The sequence below is a fragment of the Cyprinodon tularosa genome, unplaced genomic scaffold (genome assembly GCF_016077235.1).
Source record: "Cyprinodon tularosa strain WSP-4 unplaced genomic scaffold, ASM1607723v1 ctg11, whole genome shotgun sequence".
NCBI lineage: Eukaryota > Metazoa > Chordata > Actinopteri > Cyprinodontiformes > Cyprinodontidae > Cyprinodon > Cyprinodon tularosa.
In genome coordinates, this window is record NW_024037893.1 from 1045182 (window position 1) to 1068566 (window position 23385).

The 23385-nt window shown below is 41.0% G+C and overlaps 2 protein-coding genes across 7 annotated transcripts in view; both read left to right on the forward strand.

The window, feature by feature from the left end:
• Positions 1-797, forward strand: part of zmynd8 (zinc finger, MYND-type containing 8) — a 42900-nt gene extending 42103 nt beyond the window's left edge. For all 6 annotated transcript variants that reach the window (XM_038295090.1, XM_038295068.1, XM_038295102.1 and 3 more), the window contains one exon: positions 108-797. In XM_038295090.1, coding sequence (XP_038151018.1) covers positions 108-283 — 176 coding nt within the window. In that variant the 3' untranslated portion in view covers positions 284-797. The remainder of the gene's footprint in view (positions 1-107) is intronic.
• Positions 798-951: 154 nt separating this feature from the next.
• dido1 (death inducer-obliterator 1) lies at positions 952-22961 on the forward strand. The gene is given in 17 exon segments (XM_038295057.1): positions 952-1090; positions 2310-2380; positions 5163-6189; positions 8214-8637; positions 8883-9245; positions 12089-12311; positions 14287-14830; positions 14927-15086; positions 15191-15307; positions 15813-15914; positions 16174-16333; positions 16417-16930; positions 17049-17196; positions 17287-17376; positions 17464-17659; positions 18974-20697; positions 20699-22961. Coding segments are annotated over 15 exon segments (7341 nt in total). The 5' UTR covers positions 952-1090; positions 2310-2380; positions 5163-5314; the 3' UTR covers positions 22400-22961.
• The last annotated feature ends 424 nt before the right edge of the window (positions 22962-23385 follow it).

Sequence of the window (23385 nt, forward strand, 5' to 3'; positions counted from 1 at the left end):
TTTTAAATATTCCAGGGGGACAAAGTACATCAATATTGAATGAATGAATGAGTACAACACCCTTTAAACTGTTTCAACCAAAATTCTGACTTGTGTTGTTTTTTTAGCAACTGCCCCACAACAGGAACCTGAGGGTGAGCCAGCAGCAGACGTCCCAAACAAAGCTGCCGGCCAAACGAACAGTGGCCCCAATCCCCTCAGAGATGCCCCAGTGTCTGCCCCATCAGAAAAAGACTGTGACACAGAGAAAAGTACTGAAAATCCTGCTGTGACTTTGTCATAACCCAGTGTAAATGTAAACTATTGTGTGTTTTAGTACTATTACTGTATATTGTGTTTGATATGTTCTTTGTGGGATTCTGTTTCAAAATAAGAAGTCAGTTCACTGTAATTTTTGTTTCTTCTACTTTTCCATGCTCATATATTGTCCTCTGTGAACAATGTGCCATTGCAATAGTGAGATTAGATAACAGTAATCATTATATATGGACAGATAAACAATTCTTGCATGCCCGTGGTACTGCGTGTTGCTCTATACATGTAGCCGTTAGTATAAATGGTCGAAAGCATGCATGGATTTATAAACACATAAATACACACATTACTCAAAGAAAAATATTTATACTGTTGTAAAATACTACCTATGCTAATGGACCTTAATGGATCTTAAATGAAGATTAAGAGACTTTTGGCTGAGATGCCGGTAAAATACTTTTTTGCATTCTTTTTTTTCCAGTTATTTGTTGTGTAATTTAAAAGTATATATAAAAACTTTTTAAAACTGAGTATACTGGGATATATACAATTAATGTACGATGTTCCTTGTTGCCTTTTTAAATAGCAATTCTACATTCAAGTAGAATGTCTCCATATAATTTCGGTTCAGTAAAAGGTGGTTCGTTTGTGCAAAATAAAAAAGCTGAACTTTCTGAGTCAACCCAGTTCACCTCCAGACCAGCGGGGGCGCTGTAACAAGAGTACCGTTTAATGTAAACCGTCAGCCATCTGCCGCAGTTAGCAGAAGATCCAGCGGGATTGGAAAATGGAGGATTGAGAATTGAGAGCGTATCGCGGCCTTTATAAGAAGTTGGTGGGTACATGTAAAACATTTCAGCCTCATGTGAAAGAATATTTAGCGTTTATAGAGATTCATCAAATGTTGCCGGATGCAACAATACAGTTTGAAAAAACAGACACTGAACAACGGGTTTCGGACGATAGCCAAATCAGTTAAGCTTTTCAAAATACCTGCGTCATTGATACCCTAAATGTATCCGACTGGACAGAGTGAGCATATTTATTATAGTGATGGTGTCTAGCTGTCGATGTTGAGCTGTATCGTCCATTAAAAGAGTCCGTTGTGTTATAGGATTAAAACGTATTAGCTAGGTTAGCCTAGCTTGCTGCCTGCGAATGCACGCTCTGGGGTGTTCGGCACCACGTTGGTAGACCAAACCATGAAGTCTAACCAAAGAAAATATGCCAATACACCCTGTTGTGATAAAAAAAAATAGTTATGCGATCTTTGTTTTTTTATTTGAATAATTTGTAGCGTCTGTGACGGCGTGGTACTGATTATATTAAACTAGCGGCACAAGATGGTTTGGCGGATTGTCGTTTTGCGGCCATCGTTGTATAATGCGATTGCAAAGCGACGTACGCTCCTTGTATAACGTTTTACTTTTCGATTATCGAAAAATATTATATTAATAAACCGGTATTTATCGTACTGATGTTATTATGAAGAGTTAATACTGCGCTCATGTGGAAGGCCGTGTTCAGCCCCCGTTTGGATTGCGCTTAAAAACTGCTGATCGTTTGCTTCAGTCAACAGTTAGCTGTCATCACCCAGGGTACTTTAAACCGACGGAGGGGATTAGATGTGGGGAAAAAGGCATCATTTTTGCGTGACATTTATTTATATTTTGCTCATGAGCCCCTCCCATTTTACGTACCAACCGTTTGTCCTCTCGTTCACGCGGCCAGGAGTCGTGACCGATAGCCTTGCTACAGCGCTACGTTAGCTACAGCTAATGAGAACGACCTATTGATATATTGCATGACTGTTCTAAGACAATGTATGCTAATGTTTCCATTTATTAACCTGTAATTGTGCATTTAATTGGATTTGGTAAATTGTTCACTCTTATATTTCCAAACTGTTCCTATTATCCAGATGTTTTGACTTTAGACATAGATATACGCGTCTTATTTTCTCTCTCCGCCCAAGTTTATATGAGCACCTGAGATTTGCTGTCTATGTTGGGATAACTTCTTCTAAATCCCCTTTCCTTTCTTTTCCTTGTTAGAACCTGCATCCCTCTTCTGATAATTGATCTGATGACATTAAGTTTGACAAGTCAACACTACTGAAGTGCAGGTATGGATAACAACAAAGAGTGATGTCTTTGTTTTTAAAGGCTTTCTTATAAGAACAGTGTGTTTTTTTTCAGTGTTTTTTTTTTTTTTTTCTCACAGTGCAGTGCAGAGTAAACGGTTATGATTAAGATTTACATTTGGTACCGACAACAGTAATTTGTGTAATGTAGGGCAAGCTGACAGAATTGAAAAACTCCTGGATTTAACATTAGTATTTAGCCTATTTTAAAACTAAAAGATCAATGTTTAAGATATAAGTGATCTTTAAATTTTTTCGAGGGGAAGTCCACAGAATCTGTGCAGGGTTAAAGGGCTGGTAATACTCCCACAGCAGTGTGTTGCAGGTATGATCCAGATATTTTTGATTTATGCCCAATATTGAAGCGTGGTCTGCACTTTGTTATTCCACGCCACAACGCAAGGGGGACAATCACAAACTAGCTGTGGGTCTAGATACAGCCGAGGCAGTGAGCAAGTGGAAAAACGCAAGAGGCAACGAAGGGACATGAGGGTGAGAAAGCAGGGATCTAGGTGGAAAAAGGGTCCCAGCGTTCTCCCGCATCTCGCTCTTCTAGCTGGTCCAACTTCACGAGTCATTTTACACAATGGCGCTTATACAAACAAAACAAGCCGGTAAGGTACAGGTGCTGGTCATAAAATTAGAATATCATGAAAAAGTAGATTGATTTCAGTAATTCCATTTAAAAAGTGAAACTTGTATATTATATTCATACATTACATACAAACTCATATATTTCAGATGTTTATTTTGTTTAATTTTGATGATTACAAATGACAACAAATGAAAATCTCAAATTCATCATATCAGAAAATTAGAATATTGTGAAAAGGTTCAAAATTGATGGCCCCTGGTGCCACACTCTAATCAGCTAATTAACTCAAACCACCTGCAAAAGCCTTTAAATGGTCTTTCAGTCTAGTTCTATAGGCTACACAATCATGGGGAAGACTGCTGACTTGACAGTTGTCCAAAAGACGACCATCGACACCTTGCACAAGGAGGGCAAGACACAAAAGGTCATCGCTAAAGAGGCTGGCTGTTCACAGAGCTCAGTGTCCAAGCACATTAATAGAGAGGCGAAGGGAAGGAAAAGATGTGGTCGAAAAAAGTGTACAAGCAAGAGAGATAACCGCACCCTGGAGAGGATTGTGAAACAAAACCCATTCAAAAATGTGGGGGAGATTCACAAAGAGCGGACTGCAGCTGGAGTGAGTGCTTCAAGAACCACCACACACAGACGTATGAAAGACATGGGTTTCTGCTGTCGCATTCCTTGTGTCAAGCCACTCTTGAACCACAGACAGCGTCAGAAGCGTCTTGCCTGGGCTAAAGAGAAACAGGACTGGACTGCTGGTGAGTGGTCCAAAGTCATGTTCTCTGATGAAAGTAAATTTTGCATTTCCTTTGGAAATCAAGGTCCCAGAGTCTGGAGGAAAAGAAGAGAGGCACTTCATCCACGTTGCTTGAAGTCCAGTGTAAAGTTTCCACAGTCAGTGATGGTTTGGGGTGCCATGTCATCTGCTGGTGTTGGTCCATTGTGTTTTCTGAGGTCCAGGGTCAACGCAGCCACATACCAGGAAGTTTTAGAGCACTTCATGCTTCCTGCAGCTGACCAACTTTTTGGAGATGCAGATTTCATTTTCCAACAGGACTTGGCACCTGCACACAGTGCCAAAGCTACCAGTACCTGGTTGAAGGACCATGGTATCCCTGTTCTTAATTGGCCAGCAAACTCTCCTGACCTTAACCCCATAGAAAATCTATGGGGTATTGTGAAGAAGAAGGTGCAATACACCAGACCCAACAATTCAGAAGAGCTAAAAGCCACTATTAGAGCAACCTGGGCTATCATAACACCTGAGCAGTGCCACAGACTGATCGACTCCATGCCACGCCGCATTGCTGCAGTAATACAGGCCAAAGGAGGCCCAACTAAATACTGAGTGCTGTACATGCTCATACTTTTCATGTTCATACTTTTCAGTTGGCCAACATTTCTATAAATCCTTTGTTTTTATTGGTCTTCAGTAATATTCTAATTTTCTGATATGATGAATTTGAGATTTTCATTTGTTGTCATTTGTAATCATCAAAATTAAACAAAATAAACATCTGAAATATATGAGTTTGTATGTAATGTATGAATATAATATACAAGTTTCACTTTTTAAATGGAATTACTGAAATCAATCTATTTTTTCATGATATTCTAATTTTATGACCAGCACCTGTAAGAAGCAGGAAATATGCATAGTGTAGAGCACATGTAGATTTGACCAATCAGAGATTTCTGAGCTTTAACCAGCCTTAAGTCTGGTTTTTGCTTACCCCTCCAAAATAGTAATTGACCGCAGATAGGAGTTCTCTGATTACGCATGACACAGCCAGTTCGTGCTTGCCCGTCTTGCATTGTGGCGTGGAATAACTTAGTGCAAAGCACGCTTCAATATTGGGCATTGATCAAAAATATCTGAATCATACCTGTGACAAACTGCTGCGGGAATATACACAGCTGTTTAGTTTTCTCACTTATTAAGAATAAATCAATGAAAGAAGTATTTCAGTAATTGTCATATTTTCATTCTGAGATTTTGCTCTGGATGTCGTTGAAACAAGCTCCCTCATGTTCTTTGTCTTTTAGATTAGGTGAAATATAATTCAATCAATATTTTGTCAAGTTGTCTTTCTTTTAAAATGCAATTGAATCAGTGCCTTTAATGTCATAGTTCATTGGAATGATTCTTTGTCATTGCTTTTGCAGGCTATCAAAAATTGGCTAATGCACAAAAGCTGCTTTTCCAAATGAGTTTGAAGATGAAGCTAAAGAGTTGCTAAAGCAGCCAGCTGCACCTTTAAAGGCCCAAACCTAAAGTGAAGAGGATTTGGAGTTTCTGTTGGTTTTAACAGAGCAAAATGCCAGTGGAGACGACCGACAGTCCTGAAAACCGCTGTCCTGTACGGCGCAGTGGCAGGCAGCCCAAGCGAACGGACAAACTAGAGGAGTTCCTCATGACTGCCAAAAGGGGCTCCAGAAAAAGTGCTCCTCCTAGTGTTGAAAGTGGTGATCCCCCTTCCCAAACCCCAACAGATGCAGAAACGGCATCTGAAGCTAGTTTTGATGGAAATGCGGACTCCAAGATAGTAGAGGACAAAGCAGATTCTCCAGAGAGGAGGACACGAAGTAGTGCAAAGAAACAGGTGCAGAAGAAAACTCAAGGAGGCAGACAGACGAGATCATCTGCAGGGAGAGTAATGGTTAAAGAAGAGGGGAGCTCTGAGAATGAGGATGATGGGAAAGATGATAAGAGTGGTCAATCACAAGATGGCAGCCAGGGGATGGAAGAAAGCAAACCGGATCCTGCCTCTAAGGCTATAGAGAGCATCAAGGCAGCAGAGGACTCTGAGAAGACGGTTCCCCAAGAGACCAATGTAGGGGGGGCTAAAAGTGAGACAGAGAAGGAGACGGATGAAGAAGACACTGAGAAGTCTGAAGTGATGACTCGCAAACCAGTCAGGACCTATGTCAACAAGAAAAGGGTTTCTCAGAAGAGCCCTGTGGCAGCCAAACCGCCACCTGTAAGCAGAAATACTGTACCTGCTAAGAAGGAAGCAAAACCCAAAGCTGTTGGAAAAATTAGTAAACAAGAGACAACGGAGGAGGAGGACGACGATGATGAATCCTTCACTTCATCATCTTCATCTTCGTCCTCATCGTCAAATGAGTCCGACGACGGAGGCTACGACCCCAACGCACTATACTGTATCTGTCGCCAGAAACACAACAAACGGTTTGTTTCTCTCATTAGATGGTTTCTTTTACTCGCAGCTTGTTCGGTGTCTAGAAAAGAAGTAGCCTAAGTCTTGATCATCTTGTGTTTTGGGGGTTACATTGAGAAACAAATGTTTTTATTGAGACTTTATCTGCAGGTCCAACACAAAAGTAGCTCTTAGTTTGCCAACAAATTTGATAGATAAAAAAAAATACCTCAAAAATAAATGTATAAATTCAAAGTAGACGTATACCAAAAACCAATCAAACATATATTAAGTTATAACACCAGTATATTTATATGAACGCCAACAACAAAAAAACATTATAATAATATAATAACACGTTACAGAAACAAAATATAATTTCATGTACAGGTTTAGTTTTTGTACATAAATCTTGCCTGTCTGAGGCTTTGTGAAGGTAAATGTGTATTTTGCATTGTCATATATTGTCACAAACCTAAAAAAATTATGTTTAATAATGGAGAAGATATTACTCAGCTTTATATTTTTTTTTATTATATTAAAACATTTTTTTTTCTGATAATGTGTTTATTTATGAGCAACTATGCAAATTAACAAACGTCTAGAAAGAGTACACTATATTATATCATTTTCCATGTCAATCTCAGATTGTTCTTCTTTGCCTTTTCTAAAAAGTGCTTTAAAGCCTTCCTACCCGTCTTTATCCATGCTGGGTCAGATCTTGACGATTGAAAAGGGAGGCAGGGAAGGCAGAATAAAGCTACATGCTGCTTGCCAAGCCTTCTTGCTAGACCAGGTCCTGGAAAAGGACGTTTCTTGCACCACGTCTCTCTCTTTCTCTCCAATGCGTCTCCAACTCCCGCGACTCGAGTTGTCAATCAACCATCTGCTCTGTGACGGGAGGTAGTGAGCAAACACACTTCCTGTCAGCTCAGGGCGCTGCTCTCCTGTGCCCAGAGCTCTCCTATACCTTTGTATTGCAGAGGAGCTACTGCGCATTTACGAAAATACATCACTAATCCGATGAAAAATGGAGTGACACTTTACTAGCCATTAAAGATTAAATATTTATCTTGCACATCTAAAAAAAAAAAATATATATATATATATATAAATATATATATAAAGCTATATTTCGAAATATTTTAAATTTTAATAAAAAATTTAATTATATTTAAAAAAAAAGTTTTTTCTTAATCAGGGTCATTGGGTGTGCGCCATCTATTGGCCAGCCGCCACTGTTGCTATTTGCATGCAGGCATCTGGAAGCAGGCACTATTTGGGATTACCCATTCCAAGTTTTAAGTCTTTCGCTGTTTTTATTTTTTTGTTGCTGTTTTTTAGCTTCCTTCATCTCCACTGCCTTTTCTGAATAAAATGGTCCCTACATCAACCATGTTTAATCAGGGTTGGTGTGTGTTATAGACAGTGTTTTAGTATTATTTTTTTTTCCCACTGCAATCATTGTTTGTTTGCGTGTCCTCTGACCAGAGTGCTTTTCTTCCATGTCTACTGCTGTCCACATGACTTGTGTTAAATTGCAAACAGGAATTCTTATGGCTTCCTAAACAAGGGCCTCTCTCTTGACTTCCTTTCATAAAAAGGACAGATTTAGTGTCACTAATGTCCCTCTGTTTTCAGATGATGGGTTAAATATTTGTTCAGAAGAAAGCTGAAATTTAGTATATTTCCCTTTTAATTTCTAAGTGTTGGCTCTTTTGGTGTGGTTCTGTTTGCATGCTTTCAGAGCAGTTGGATTTATGTTGAAAGTATCACTGACATTGGGTTTCCAGGCTAAATAGGAAATGTCCTCTAGTTTTATTTAGATATGCTACGTCATGTTGGTCAAACACAAAATCCCATTAAACATGGTAGGTGTAACTGAAGATGTGAGAAACCAGTGAATCTGTGTGTTTGTGCAGCACTACATTTCTCAATGCTTCTGTTAGCTAATCTTCATGTTCACTTTAGTGAAGATAAGGCAAAAAAATCACCTTTGTTCTGCCATTTGTAGCGTTGTGAGATTCTGGTCTGTTTTATGTACGATGCTCCACAGGTTTATGATCTGCTGTGATCGCTGTGAAGAATGGTTCCATGGAGACTGCGTGGGCATTACCGAGGCCCGCGGACGTCTGATGGAGAGGAACGGAGAGGACTACATCTGCCCCAACTGCACAGCAAAGAAGAACCAAGTGGTCAGACCTGCCACATCTATCCTCCCTACGAGCACAGAGATGGCAAAACCCCGAGCCGACGCTGCTTCTCTGATTATTGCTCCAGCTGCTGCCTCCTCCTCTGTGGAGAAAGGCCCAGGCAGCGGGGCAGGTTTAAATCCGTCAGCTGTTCAGCCTGTGGCGCCCCCTCCGCCTTCCTCAGCAAGCGGGGCAGAAGAGAGAGCAGCTGAAGATCAGGGCATCAAAGGCAGGATCGAGAAGGCTACTAATCCATCTGGAAAGAAGAAGATAAAAATCTTCCAGCCGGTAGGTGACTGCTGCTGGAAACATCTGTGTCACTGATTGTTGCTTAATGTCATGAGAGCCAACTAAAGAAATTCAACAAAATCTTTTATTGTAAAAATAGTTACCCAGATGTTGTCTTTGATATGTTTGTAGGCACATTTACTCACTGTTTGCACCAATTAAAGGCTATCATTTAGATTTTAAGCTTAGGTCAAAAAAATGGGGTGATATGTTGTCTGTTAATTTAATTCCACACTGATCTGAAGCAGGCTATTCATCAACCGGCTGAGCCGAAACCAGACAAAAACGCTGCGTCAGCTGGGGAGCCGAAGGTCGCATCCGCAGCAGAGCAGAAAGCTCCACCAGAACCAGAGCAGAGGGTTGAAACTACGGTTGAAGTGAACACCTCTCCAGTTGTGGAGGTGGCTGAGGAGAAGGCAGAAGATGACTCCTCCCTCCCTAAATGCATTGGTCCTGGCTGCGACAGAATCGCCCAGCCTGACTCTGTGTACTGTGGGAACGACTGCATCTTGAAACACGCCGCAGCCGCCATGAAATCCATCACTGATGTCAAAGAACCCAAGCAGAAGGACAAGCCCAAGCCTCAGAAAAACAAGGCTGCAGCAAAGGTAACCTGGACCACCAGAAATGGTTTCCCTAAAAGCACCTTTATGATGTCTAATAAGAGTTAAAGAGAAGAAACCTTCCTTAGAAGCTGTGAATAACTCCAGATTATGTGATATTAAATCTTTGTGTCAGAGAAATGGATGTTTTATCTTAGCATCAATTAATACTTTGATTGTTTGATCTATTAAAATCCAGGACTTGAATGTAATTTAAATTCTACCTTCATAGATTTATTCTCACATCCACAGTTCAATCTCAGAAGGAGGAAACGGGTTCTAGGCTGTGTCAAGTCTGCTTATTGTGCTCATTCTGTAGTAGTTTTTAACCATACTCTAAGATAAGTAAATGAGGATTTACTGTTTAACTGAGACATCATAGCAATATCTTCAGAATATGAAGATGTTTGCTCTGCATCACAAAACTCATCTTTTGGGAACCATTGAAAGTATAATAAAATTAACCATCCCTTGCTTTTGTATGTTAAATCTTTGGAAAGCAGCCTGCAGTATTTCTTCTATTAAAAGAACTGATTGGATGCCCTATTTGCTAGGCTAGGGAATGGGTGCCATGCACACAGATTGAGATTTGGCCTATTTGGATGGACTATCATTGCCTTTCCTGCCTGCAGAGGATGTAGCTTTCTGATGGCTGGGGATACTAAAGCTCACAGAGATTATAAAAGCCAGAATACAACGGGTCAGCCATAAGACCATCATCTAACTATATTCACCAACTGTTCTATCATTTAAATGTTTTTGTTGTTGTTTTCTTATGATGTGGAACCCTCAAGTCTCATCTAAACAATTTTTTTGTGATTTCTATTGTGAGAAACAAGCTATTTTACTAATGCTGTTTTTCCTCAGATAAAGACTATTACAGGCCATCTTGTGATGGTATGAAATGTTAAAACTTGAAAGAAACCTAAAGGATTAATATGTATAACAATTTATTTCTTACATTTTTTAATGTTTTATGTCCAAACCATTGAGATCTCAATAGAATCGGATGTTGGTAAACCAGCTTTTGTTTGCCTGATCTTTTTTTTTTTTTTTTTTTTTTTTTTTTTTCGATTTGAACGTCAACATCAGCTGTTTTTCAGCTTCCACAAGAAGAAAAACTGGTTCATTCAGAAATACACTTGAATATGACATAAAGATGTTTTTACAGCATTCTAAACAGATGATGGAGCACTTCTGTTTGAACTTTTAACCTATTATTCACTAACCATTTTTTCCCCACAGCTTGTGAGCAGAGACATCCGCCGTGTTTTAATGCTCTGAAGCTCAGATTTTGTGTTCTTTAGTTTGTTTGAACCTTAAAACAAGACGATAATCCGTATAGAAGTTGCATACAACTTTTTTTTCCCTGCAAACCTGATTTTAACAGAAATTTGAACACTTATTATTTTTTTATTGATAATAATAATAATAATAATAAACAATTGAACTTCATTGATCTCACATTGGAGAAATGTACCCCTGCATTTAACCCATCCCCTTTGGAAGCAGTGGGCTGCCATTGTGTGGCACCTGGGGAACAGTGTGAGGTTAAGAGTTTTGCTCAGGAACCCGGAGTGGAGGCTGTGGGGATAGAACCGGATACCTGCAGCCCTTTCTGAACACAAGCTCACTGCTCCAACTCACTAGGCCAACATGTTTATATTGAAAGAACTTTGAACATGTGGGAAGTTTGGATTTTTGGTGCAATATAAGCCGGATGTATAAATGCACACTGGTATAGTGTTGAAAAAAGGACGCATCTAAAAGTGACAATGAAGTGGATAAACTAGTGAAGACCAAGGAAGATTTTATTTGAAGTACAGCAACATTTAAGTTAAACATTTGTTGTTAAATAAAAAGGAGAAGGAGATCTGATGCTTGTTAAAACACCTGGACAGCATAAAAAAGAGGATCCTTTCTATTTGGTTTTGGCTTTAAATATAATCTATATCCTGCTTATAATCCACCCCTTAAACTGTATTTTTAAGCAAAAATGGATTATAGTCCGTTTTTCTTCATATTTTGAATCTGAATTGATCTGGTCCATCATGCAGTGTTTACAAATGCGGCTGGCAGGGTCAAACGGGGGCCGCCCAGCAATCCTTTAAACGTGTCTCAACTTAAACACTGAGGGGGTAATCAAGTCAGTCTATTTGGCAGGACCCAATTAGTAACACAGTTAAACCATATTACTAGTTTTAGGTTGTTCTATCATCGGATGAGTAGAAAATATTCTTCATGGATTTTTAGTAAATTTTTCCAGGTTATCATGACTACCACATGATAATGATAAAGGTGCTTCTTCCTTTGGTCCAGCAGAGACTTAATCCTACCAACACCATGCTCTCTCCCTTAACTCTTAACATGTCTAGTAAAACTGTGATACCAGCTTAAATGTAATTTATAACGTTCCAAGCCGGATTCTCTCCACTCAGATTTTAATACCGTTTTTCAGCCGTATTTAATCAATACGGCTGCTTTTTTTTTGTTGAACTTTGTCAGATTTGCTGGAATAAACAATTTATTTTTGTAGGCTGTATCGCATTAAACCTGCAGCACAAATGGTACTGAATGATTTCTATTTGCTGTGCCATTTCAAGCCAGAGAGAGAAATGTTAATTCTATTATCAGTGTTTTTGAAAACATTTCTTTATTGAGTCCACCGGAGCAACTTTTGTCACATTGCTGAAGAAAAGGTCTGAATTAAACTTGTAAAAAGTTTTGTGCAGCTGATCTGTAAGACCAGATAAATGTATCATATTTTTTGAATGAAATGTATAAATGAATATAAGCAACTCTCCGACTCAACGAAACTTATGAACACGTTTTTGTCCTCGTCTTTCTAGAAGCCTGGAGGCGGTGGAAAGGCGCAGAAGAAGACCCAGAGGGTGTCAGACAGTAGCAGCGACGAAGACTTCAGTCCGGATCCAGATGAGGATGACGAAGACCAATACGCTGAGGAACACCCGCCGCCGCCGTCCACCGCTTCCTGGTCCAGTGACCATAATTACATTGCAGTAACACCAGAAAAGACTACACCCATATCACCAACAGTGTTAAACAAAAAGTGTATGTATCTCCTTGAAGGTCTAGTCCTGCTGTTTAAGCTGCATTGTTGTTTTTCTGGTATTTGTGTGGTTCCTGTTATGCTTACCTCAAGTGGAGAGAATCGGGTTTATCTAAGAGAGAACATCATGAACTGATCTGTGCAAAGAAATCTGATCTAATTTATTTATTGCATAATGAATGTTTTGCAGCAGGTAAGTAAGAAGTTAAAGTGACTACTGTTAAAAGGGACGTATAACGACAAACTGCACTTATATTTGTTGACTCAGGAGGAGCGCACTGAAGCCTGAAACTGGCAGCATTAAATTAAAATCTGAAATGCCTTATTTATAATAAATAAATAGAATATTAGCTTGAACTCTGAGCTTTCTACCCCGTGAGAGTACAATAATCACTCTAGCATCTTGGCTTATAATAACCACTTCAGAAATATTTGGGAGACACTAAAGGGGGGGAATGTTTTGGGCTTTTTCATTTATTTTTTAATGGGATAATTAGTTTGTCACTCTTGGCTTCCTTTAAGAAGTCTCAACGCCTCCCACAGCTGTGCCTCCTCCTGCAGGTAGGTCGGCGCTTCTGCAAATGGCTCATGTTGAGCTGGCGCTATTAGCAGTTAAACATCAACGTTTCTGCCCTTATTGTTTGGGGTTCTAAGATGTTTGAAGTTGTTGATTCATATTGAATATGGTACACCACTTTTCTTAAGTGACTGGCTTTAAAATAAAAGGTGATAAACTGATTTTTGGATGCCTCCATTGATTTTGAGCACTGTTGGCTTGCTTTTGGATGTCTTGACTGGTTCAGCTGAAGCAAAAGAAGTTTATATAAAAGTAAAAGTCTCCACCCACTGTTTATGGAAGAACGCAAGACTGAGAAGCACAGAGGGGGGAAAAGAGCAGCTTCTGTGAAGACAAGATCCTGGAGATAAGTCAAGATCTGCCAATTTCACAAGGGATTGGAAGACTGAAGAGGACACAAGGAGGAAAAAGCTGGCTTCAACAGTCTCCTAGATATTTCTGGAATGGATTTGATGCATGTAAAAGAGAACATGAGATAAGCTCTTACTGAAAACTTCCCTAAAGGCATTAACTGGATGGAGTATGCAGTCAGGGTTACATAAGTATATGCTGTCAGATTAGGAAAGCAGTTTGTTCAGCTGTTTTTGGGCCACAGGGATAAAGTAGCTCATTGGATTGTTCCCTAAATTTACATAATTTTATATCCAGATACAATGTTGGTGGTTTTGTCTGTTTTCTAGATTAGACATATACTACTAGGAGGTTAAAATCTAAGCTAGTGCTAGTTTGAACTCTACTTAAATGAAAGTTTGAGAAATGTCAGTCAAAGTGAGCAGATAAGGGTTTTGTTTTCTACACAATGTGGTCCTTTAAGAAGCTAACCTAATTTAGATGTGCCATGCTCTAGACACTGGTTATAAGTGGCTCAGCTATTAAAAAAAAAATCTTTAAAATTAAGGTTAACTATTCTTAAATTATCAATCCAGTTGTTTAATGAATGTGTTGAACCCTTGCCTATCCACTCATAAATATCACATTGAATGTTATTTAGATGTTTCTGCTAATAAGTACACAGACAGACTTGTTTTTCACATATTCTGTCTGGGTTAAAGAAGTTTGGATAAAGAACACATTTCGTTAATTTTTTTTTCCAATTTATATATCCATTTCAGATTTTTTGTTTAATTTTATTTTAAAGCTGGTTGGCTTATCCAGCGGGCGTTTACTTCAGCAGCCATTAATAAAATGTTTGGGGTTTTTTTCGTGCGTGTGTTTGTCAAGATTTTAAAGATGTTGTAAGCATTGGACTTATGGCTTTCTGTCAGTGACTGATATACTGGTTTAAGATGATCTTGATTCATGTTTCAAGATCAGGTTGAGCCATTGGTTCACAGCTGCTGATCTAGTGAAGAGATTGTGCTGACTTTTTAAAAACATTGGGTTCTGTTCTTGGTCTGCAGCTCCCCCCAAAGAAGAGAAGAAGACAGAGAAGGAGCAAAGCCCACCTCCTGAGAAATCCAGCAAAGCATCTCCGACTCTACGCAAAGGAAAAAAGAAATCCCCTGCACAAAAAAACACTGCAGTCGCATCTAAGACCAAGAAGTCCTCTCCGCAAACTGGCAGCTCGAAAGTCTCCAAGAAACAGACGGCAGCCCCGACTAAAGCTGCTGAAAGTTGCAAGAAACCAGGCAAAGCCTCTGCTCCAGCCGCATCTCCGTTTTCTTCAGGTCCCATTCATGCCACAGGGGCTATCAGAGTCACCAAGTCTAACTTCACTATTCCTAAAAAGCAGCCTCAACAGAAAGACTCCACTTCTCAGAGTCAGCCAGAATCTTCACGAGCACAATCCTCTTCAGCGTCCTCAACTCCATCCAGCCACTCCTCATCTTCCCGGTCCTCCCATCCACATGTACCAACCTCTCACACTTCACCTGTGAGGCCACCAGCTAACAACCAGATGAGGCAGAACATCCGACGCTCACTCACTGACATTCTCTTCAAGAGGTGGGTACCTTAGATCCAGATTCTATTTCCTTTTTGTTTTTAATGCTGGGATGTTTTTCTTTGATGTTTGAGAATGTCTTTTTTTCCCCCCGTTAGGGTGAGTGACAGCGACGATCTAAAAATGACTGAAAGTGAGGTGGGAAGACTTGCATATTCCATTGAGAAGGAGATGTTCAACCTTTGCCTGAGTACTGACAGCAAGTACAAGAACAAATACCGGACCCTCATGTTTAACCTGAAGGACCCTAAAAACAAGGTGAGGCAACATGAACACACGCCTGGGTGGTAAGGATTCATTACATCTCTACAAGGTAACAGCTTCTGTTTTGTGTTGCTTAGCGAACGATGTGATTGTTGCAGGGTTTGTTCTACAAGGTGATTGGTAGACAGGTCACGCCTTTCAGACTGGTGAGACTAAGTGCTGAGGAGCTGCTCTCCAAGGAAATTACAGAGTGGAAAAAGCCTGAATCTGCTGAGGTAACAAGCGTCTCTATTTAAACTGCAAGATTATCTTCTTGACATCACAATATAGTCTAACAATTAACATTGTCATCACTTTAGCTTCTTTCACATTTTGACCTTTCTAATTTTTATGTAAAGATCAAACACAGGATGGTGCAAAGTTAAGATGTTTGTAAGCTGCTCCCATCACTTTGATGCTCCTTAGTAAATGTCATAACAGTAAATTTCCTTTAGTGGCCCAAAAGGCAGTGGCACTACCTTAAATACACCATTCTATTAGTAAAACAGAATGGTGGCTGCATTATGCTGTTGGGCTGTTTCATTTCAGCAGGACAAGGGAAGGCGGGTGGATATTAAATATAGGAATGTTATGGGGAAAACAATGAAAGTCCTAATTTTTGTTGATCTATGCTTTTATTTAATTGAAATATAGTTGTTGGATTATAAAGGGAGTCACACTATTCCTTTGCTGAATGAAAATATCGGCATTATGGCACATCTTTACATTTTTTATCCTCAGGGTCATTCTCGGACCCATTCCGGGCATTCCAGACATGGAAGTAGGCCGGACTCTGGCTCCCACAGCGTAGACATGGAGGATGCTCCCCCATCTGATGCAGATGTATGTATCTCTGCCACTGCGTCATCTTTCCGCTCTGGTTCTTCTGCAGTAAGTGGGGGAAAGCTTCTCTTCTGCATCTTTCCTGCATGGAGTTTTTGCATGCCAAAATCTGAAATGTAGATTTCAAACATTTGCTGCCTTTTGCAACTTCCTCCTTTGTTTTTACCTTTATCTGACACACTAAAGTCTCATGGTAGTGCATACAAATTTGAGAATTGTACATGCAAAGTTTGATGTGAGTCCTCCTTTGCCTCCTTAGGACCAAGATGAGGCAGTCTCCACTCCCTTGGCACCAGCCCAGCCGTCTGCTGAAGGGAACAGTGGCACCGGCATGGTCGATGTTTTCAGCAGCATGCTCAAAGACACAACTTCTGAACACAAAACTCATCTTTTTGACCTCAACTGTAAAATATGCACAGGTAAGAAAGGTTACAGTTTGTATACTGCCAATGTTATTTACATTTTTCATTGTCAGATTAATGCTTTAAAACGTTCCTTTTAGGACAAAAGGCAGAAGATGAACCTGCATCCAAAAAAGCCAGGCTTTCTAATAAGCCAGACATCAAGCCACCAAGACAAGAGTCAAGGTCATCAAGGTCTGGAGACCCACCTTCTGCCAGCCCAGCAACATACCCTCCCCTGGAACCATTAACATCCCACCCATCAGTCCCTTCATCCTACCCCTCCAACACTGGACCAGTTGCTCCTGAAACTCCACAGCTCTATCAGGAGGATCCAAGCGTCATGGCGCCTCCCGCTCAGACCCCTGTGCTCGTTAGTCCAGCCGTCTCTTCTGTCAGCATCTCTCGCAGAGACCCTCGCATGGCTCGACTTAGCTCTGCTGTGAGCGTGGCGCCGCTGGCCCTTGAGAAACCCACCAGTAACACAACAGACTCGATCCCAGTACCAGTTCCTGTTACTGCTTCTGTTGCTCCTGCAGTGGATATTAAAGTACCTCTGCCAATGCCTCCAGCTCCACCTTCAGCGGTGGCTGTAACCAAATCGTCTAAGAAAAGGTGGTGTATCTTTTGGATGATATTACCTCTCAGGAACAACAGAAAATATTGATCTGTGATCTTCTCTTAAAATTAACGTTAAACGCTGTCTAAAATGGAGTCTGTTTTGATTTTATAGCTCAGCTGAACCTCCTCCTGAGGGGGAAACGGCGATCTTCTTGCACGGCCAGGAGACTATATGGAAGGGATTTGTTAACATGCAGTCAGTCGCTAAGTTTGTGACCAAAGCTTATCTGGTTTCAGGCTCCTTTGAACACCTGAAAGAGGTATAATTCTCATATTTATATTAAGTAGATTTCATTTTACTCAAGTTCATCTAAACATTGGTTCTGTTTACCTTTGTCAACGGGGCGCAGGATTTACCTGACACCATCCATATCGGAGGCAGGATTTCTCCCACCACTGTTTGGGACTATGTTGGAAAGCTGAAAACTTCACTCTCTAAGGTTTGTTTTATGCAAGAATAAATGGGCCTTGAGCTGCGTTTTGATATTCACATATATTGCTTCAAATTCTGTTTTTGTTCTTTTCAGGAGCTGTGTCTGATCCGTTTCCAGCCAGCCACAGAGGAAGAGGAGGTTTCTTATGTCTCCCTCTTCTCTTACTTCAGTAGCAGAAGAAGATTTGGCGTGGTAGCTAACAACAACCGTCGCATCAAAGACCTTTATCTCATCCCACTGGCATCAAAGGACCCTTTACCCTCCAAACTATTACCGTTTGACGGGCCAGGTAAGCATTTAGAAGGGATTCTAGAAATACTGTTGATGTTACTTGGTGTTGTTTTGGTAATAGTAATTCCTGTGAATTTGTTTTTTGCTTTGTTTCTTTCAACATGTGGTGAGTATATATTTATGTTTCTGACTGGAATGAGAGCTTTTTTTTAACTGTAGAGGGTGCTCATGCTGCTTTTTGAATTTACCAACATGTTTGTATTATCTTCTGTATTCTCCTTTGTGTATATGAATTTGTGTAACACATTTTCAATAAAGATTTCCTTACAGATTGGTGCCTTATCATCCATTCTCAGTCTGTTGTTTCTAAAGATTTAACTCATATATGTGTTAAATACTTATCTGATGAATAAATTGCTTTAAATTGAGTCGTCAGTCAGTCTTTCTTTTAAGCTGCTGCCCTTGCGATGAGATGCTTCACTGCAGAGGAATAAAGATGTATTCAAAGGTTTCAGTCTAAACAAGCAGCAACTAAAGTTTTTTAGCAAGTGGTTAATTAAAAGGAATCCAATGAGTTTAACATCAAATTATTGTGAACCGTTTCAGAACAGATTTAAAATGATAACAAGCACCCTTTAAGAGGAATATAGGTGTTTGCATATGTGCATGTGTTATTAGTAATATAGACAATTCTATGCTGAGTTTGTCGCATCTAATGCAAGATGTGCAAAAGCCTTAGTTGCTTTGAAGAATAAAATTTCTCACAAATTTCAGATAGTTCACCCTTACTGAACTGTTCAGATGCTTCAACAGCAGAAGCAATACTACCTATTTTATTTAAGGCCTGAACTGCCGATTTCAATCAATTATTAAAAAAAAGAAAATGGTTGCTGTTGTGGTTGTAGATCTGAATCCAGCAGAAAAGGAAATTACTAAATGTACCTCTTTGCGCCTTTAAGTCTCATTACTTTTGATTATTGTTACTGAACATAATTATCGATGTGTAAACTTGTTTGATTTCCTTATAGACTAGGTTTGGTTAATATTGATGTGTTTTATTTAACTGGGTAAAAGAAGGGAAAATTGGCTGGTCCAGTCTCTGAATTAGTGTCTTTTATAAATTATAAAATTGTAGTACTCTGTATACTCTTTATCTATATTTGCACTACTCTATTGTGTACTGTATATCTCCATTGCAGTGAAAAGATCTACTCTTTGGTTCCTTTTTGTCTATAGAACTCTCGTTGCTCTCATTCCAGTCTTCCGTGTTTTAATATTGTTTGAGGTTTTTTGAGATGTATATATATATATATATATATTTTTTTTTTTTTTTTCAAGTTTATGACCTGATTGCTTTCTGTTTACATCTCAGGGCTTGAACCGGCTCGCCCCAACCTCCTCCTTGGATTGCTGATCTGTCAGAAGGACAGAAAGCGAGGTGGTGCACCAATTGAGACAGAGGAGAAACGCTCCAAGACTCAAACCAAAGACTCAGATGAACCTGGACTTCCAAAACCTGCCCCTGCAGTCAAATCAGATAGAAGCACGCGGCAGAGTCTTGAAATTCCCTTCAGCACAACTCCCCCAGGTTCGCCTCCATCCACCTCCTCTGAGACCCCTAGCAGCACGACAACTGCCCCGGTCTCTGTTCTCTCTTTGCTGTCGGCTATCAAAGCGCCAGACACCTCTGGCGCCCCAGGAAAGGATGCCGCATCCAGCTCTGCTCCTGCCTCTGTAGCAGCTGCATCACCTCTTCAGACAATTCTTAAGATGGTCTTCAAGAACAAAAAGCAGGATTCAGATGCTTCTAACTCTCCGTCTGACCAAACTGGAGAACTCCCTGCCACTGCTACAATGTTAGACCCCATTGTTCAGCAGTTTACCCAGAATCCAAAGGAGAAACCAGTTGAAGAGGATGAAGATGACAGGCCGTATGATCCAGAGGAAGAGTATGATCCCAGTCGGGTCTTTAATGAGACCAAGAAGCATACTAACGAGTTAATCAAACCTGAGATCGTTAAGAAGCCTGAGGCAGTAGCAACTGAAGCCGATGATGTAGAGTATGATCCTGAAGATGATTCGATTTTTGATGAAGTAAATTCTTTGAAACCAGAACAAGCAAAGCCTGTAACTGAAAATGCACCTGATGCAAAGACGATTCTGGAAAATCTCAAAAGAATTGGAGAACAAGCATTGCAGAAGCAGGCAGAACAGCAAACACTGTCAACAGAGACGGCTGCTCCAGCTTTGATTCTTCCAAACACTCACTTACTGCAACTTGGCAAAAAGGTAGAAGAACTAGTTAAGTCGTCATCAGTTGCTCCTCTGACTAACCAGAGAAAAGATTTGAGACAGAGCAGGGATCCTCATCAGGCTGTAGGCGATCAGACGCTGTTTGAACCTGAACATAAAGACACAGAGACAACTCCTCCTCTAACGGAGCCTTCTCCCTCGGCACCCCTGGCACAAGACCCACTACAGCCTAAAGTGGAAGAAAACATTGATGCTTCACAAGGTACAGAGACATCGCTACCACAGGATGAGGAAAAAGATGACATACTTCCCTTCATGAAGTCAGAAGATGAAGAGGTGTCGATTCCTTTACTAGGAGAGAAAGTGGATCACGATATGGAGGTCAGCTACATGAGTGATAGAAAAAACAAAGCTAAGGAAGAGATTAAAGAGGAAACTGAGATGGACAAATACAGCGTTTGGCCAAATGCTGCAAGTATTTTAAAAGTCAGTCAGGATTCTGAGTACATAGAAAGTGGTCAAGATGTGTCTTCTTCAAGGTATCACAGAGAGTCTGCAGATAACTCCACTAGAACCTCTGCCATCCCAGTACTTACTCAAAGCACTATATCTGATACTCACTCTCGTCACATGTCGCACCATCAAACAGTTGGAGGCTTTGATAATGAGTACCAACCTAGAACTGACATTCCCTCCCAGTCTAGCTATCCCCCTCCTCACTCCATGCAGGGTCAGAACCTGATAATGAGGCCTCCACCTCCGTCCATGCTTCCACGCATGCAGGGTCCTCCTGTGTCCGGTCCTCCTTCAATTCAGGGGCCTCCTCCAACTATCCACGGTCCACACCATAGTCATGCTCCCCCCCCCACACCAAGGTGATGGCAACCAGCAATATGGCCCACCTCCACCATCCTACCCTCCCTACCAGAACCAGTGGCTGAACACACAGCAACCGCCTCAGCAGCAGCAGCAGCAACCTCCTGGACCACCACTTCAGAATATCCTGCCACCAAGAGGACCACCCATGCCATTCCCTCCAGTTTCTCAAAGAGCCCCTCCTCCCCAAATGTTTGATCCCTCCATTCCCCCTCAGCACATGGGACTACAAGGCCCACCGCCAAACATTCCCCCACGGCCAAATTTTGATGGACCGAACAGCGTACAGCCACCAAGATTCACAAGTCCTCTTCCTTTCAATTTCCCTGCTAACAGGGGTCCTCCTCCACCTTTCTCAGGACCACCACCATCTACACTCTTTGATTCTAGGCCCCCTCATCCTACACTCTTTCCAAGCCCCATGCCTCCCCCCCCCTCTCAGCAATATGGTAAAGACACTCCCAATAAATCCTTTAATCCCAGTATGGACCAGAATCCAAATCCGCCCCAGTATTTTAAAGAGAGCCTGGGTCCTCCAGGACCCTCTGCTTACCGTGGAGCTCCACCTGAACAGTATGAGGAGAGGAGAGGAATGCCTTCTGGCAGGGAATTGAGTGGACCACTCTTCAAACCACATAACCAGTATGGCAGTTCTAGGCCACCATCTTCACCACTAGAGCGTCGACCTTTTGATGAATCCAGAGGACCCCCAGCTCAGGAGAATAGGCCCCAACTTTCCCACATTTCAGAACGATACCGTTTTGATTGGCAATCTGATGAGCCTAGACCTGTTCGCCATGGTATGCCAATGCTATTACCTCCTTCAGAAGGATCCTATGGCCCTCCTGGTCGCCATGGAGCCCAAAGTCCAGACCTACAGAGAGAGGACCAGTGGCGGCGTCTTTCTCCTGATAGGAGGAGAAGCAGCACCACCCACGAGGATTTGGAAGCTCGCAGCGGAGAACGTGGAGAGCGTTTGAGCCGCTTTGAAGTACCACACAGAGAACTTGGTTCTGGCTCACAGTCCTTAGACGATAGACAGAGAGAGCTTTCTGAAGACTGCAGGAGGGAAAGAGATAAGGAGAGTCCTCATGGTGGCAGGTCTTCCTGGGACAGGGGGGTAGGAAAGCGCTGGAGCCGGGAACAAGATTGGGACCGAGGCAGGGAGAGAGACAGGGAAAGGGAGAGGGATCCAGAGCGGGGAAGAGAAGGAGAGCGCAGCAGAGGGAGGGATAGTGAGAAAAGCAGAGAGACAGAGGGAGAGAGACACAGGGATCAAGACTCTGAGAAAAGGAGGGAGAGGGACAAGGAGAGGGACAGAGACCGGGACAGGGAGCGAGACAGGGACAGGGAGAGAGACCGGCCTAGGGAATCTGACCGGAGAGACTATGACCGTGACAGAGTAAGAAACAGAGACAGAGAGCGAGACAGAAGACGAGATCGCTCAAGAAGCAGAGACCATGACCGGGATCGTGGAAAAGACCGGGCGAAAGACAGAGAAAGAGTCAAAGAACGGGAGAGAGAGAGGGAACGAGACCGGGATCGTGACAAAGACAGAGATCGTGACAGAGATCCGGACAAGAGAAGCAAAGAGAAGAGGTCGGACAAGAAAGAAAGTAAACGTGAGGCATCCAAGGAGAAAACTAAAAGCTCAGACAATGACAAGTAGACTTCAACTGTTTATAGACCTTTCATGTACTTAAATCTTCATCCAAGCATCACTATTAATGTGTACGAAAAGTATTTTTGTTGAATTTCATTTTCCAAATAACTAAGTGGAAAAGGCTCTAAAGGATATAACAACAATCTTTATATTCTTTGTCACCTTAATATTTGTACGTTTTTGTATTGCCTTTGGTAGAAATCCAAGTTGTTTTGGGAAAAGACATGGAGTAGTCCACCAAATCCTGACAGATTTACCCTTTTCTTGGTTGCAAAGTTTTTTGTTTTTTTTGGGGGGGGAAAAAAATGTGATTGTTCTAGATACCAATTACACTATGTAAATATGCACATATTTCTGTATATACTGATGTTTTTATCCAAACTTTTCTAAGTGGAGAAAGTAAAAGCCATATATATGAGGTGGAAAATGTAAAGGTTAAGACAGTGCTGTGGAGACGCATCCAGCAGCTTTGAACTTAAAGCTTTTTATTAACAGTGTACATTACTTAGTGTTACTAAAAATGTCCAGTTTGTCTCAGCTCAACCGATTAAACCTGTCTTCTAAAGTTTGTTGTTTATTGTTTCATTTCTTTTCCACTCTTAATTTAAACAAGGAGGTATGTCGTAATTTGCATGTATAATATTTAACAGCTTTAAGTATCAAAGTTCATGCTGAAGTTTATAGCTGCAATTTTTAAATGGATGAGTTATTATATAACCCATGCTTGAAGCTACTCTAAAACACTGGGTGCTAAAGAGTGCTAAAGCTCCAACCGAAGTTAGAAGATATCCATAATTTACGGAAAACCCTTATTTGTGATTTTATTTGTACTTTTTTAAGCCTGAAGTCTTATAATGGTTGTAAAGTACAAATTTATAATCTATGAACTGGAGACTAATATCAGCTGTCAAACTTCTAGAGCTCATACTGAATCTATTCAATCTACATAAAAGAGCTTCTAGATGATCCACCTCCAACATGTGTGCAGCACA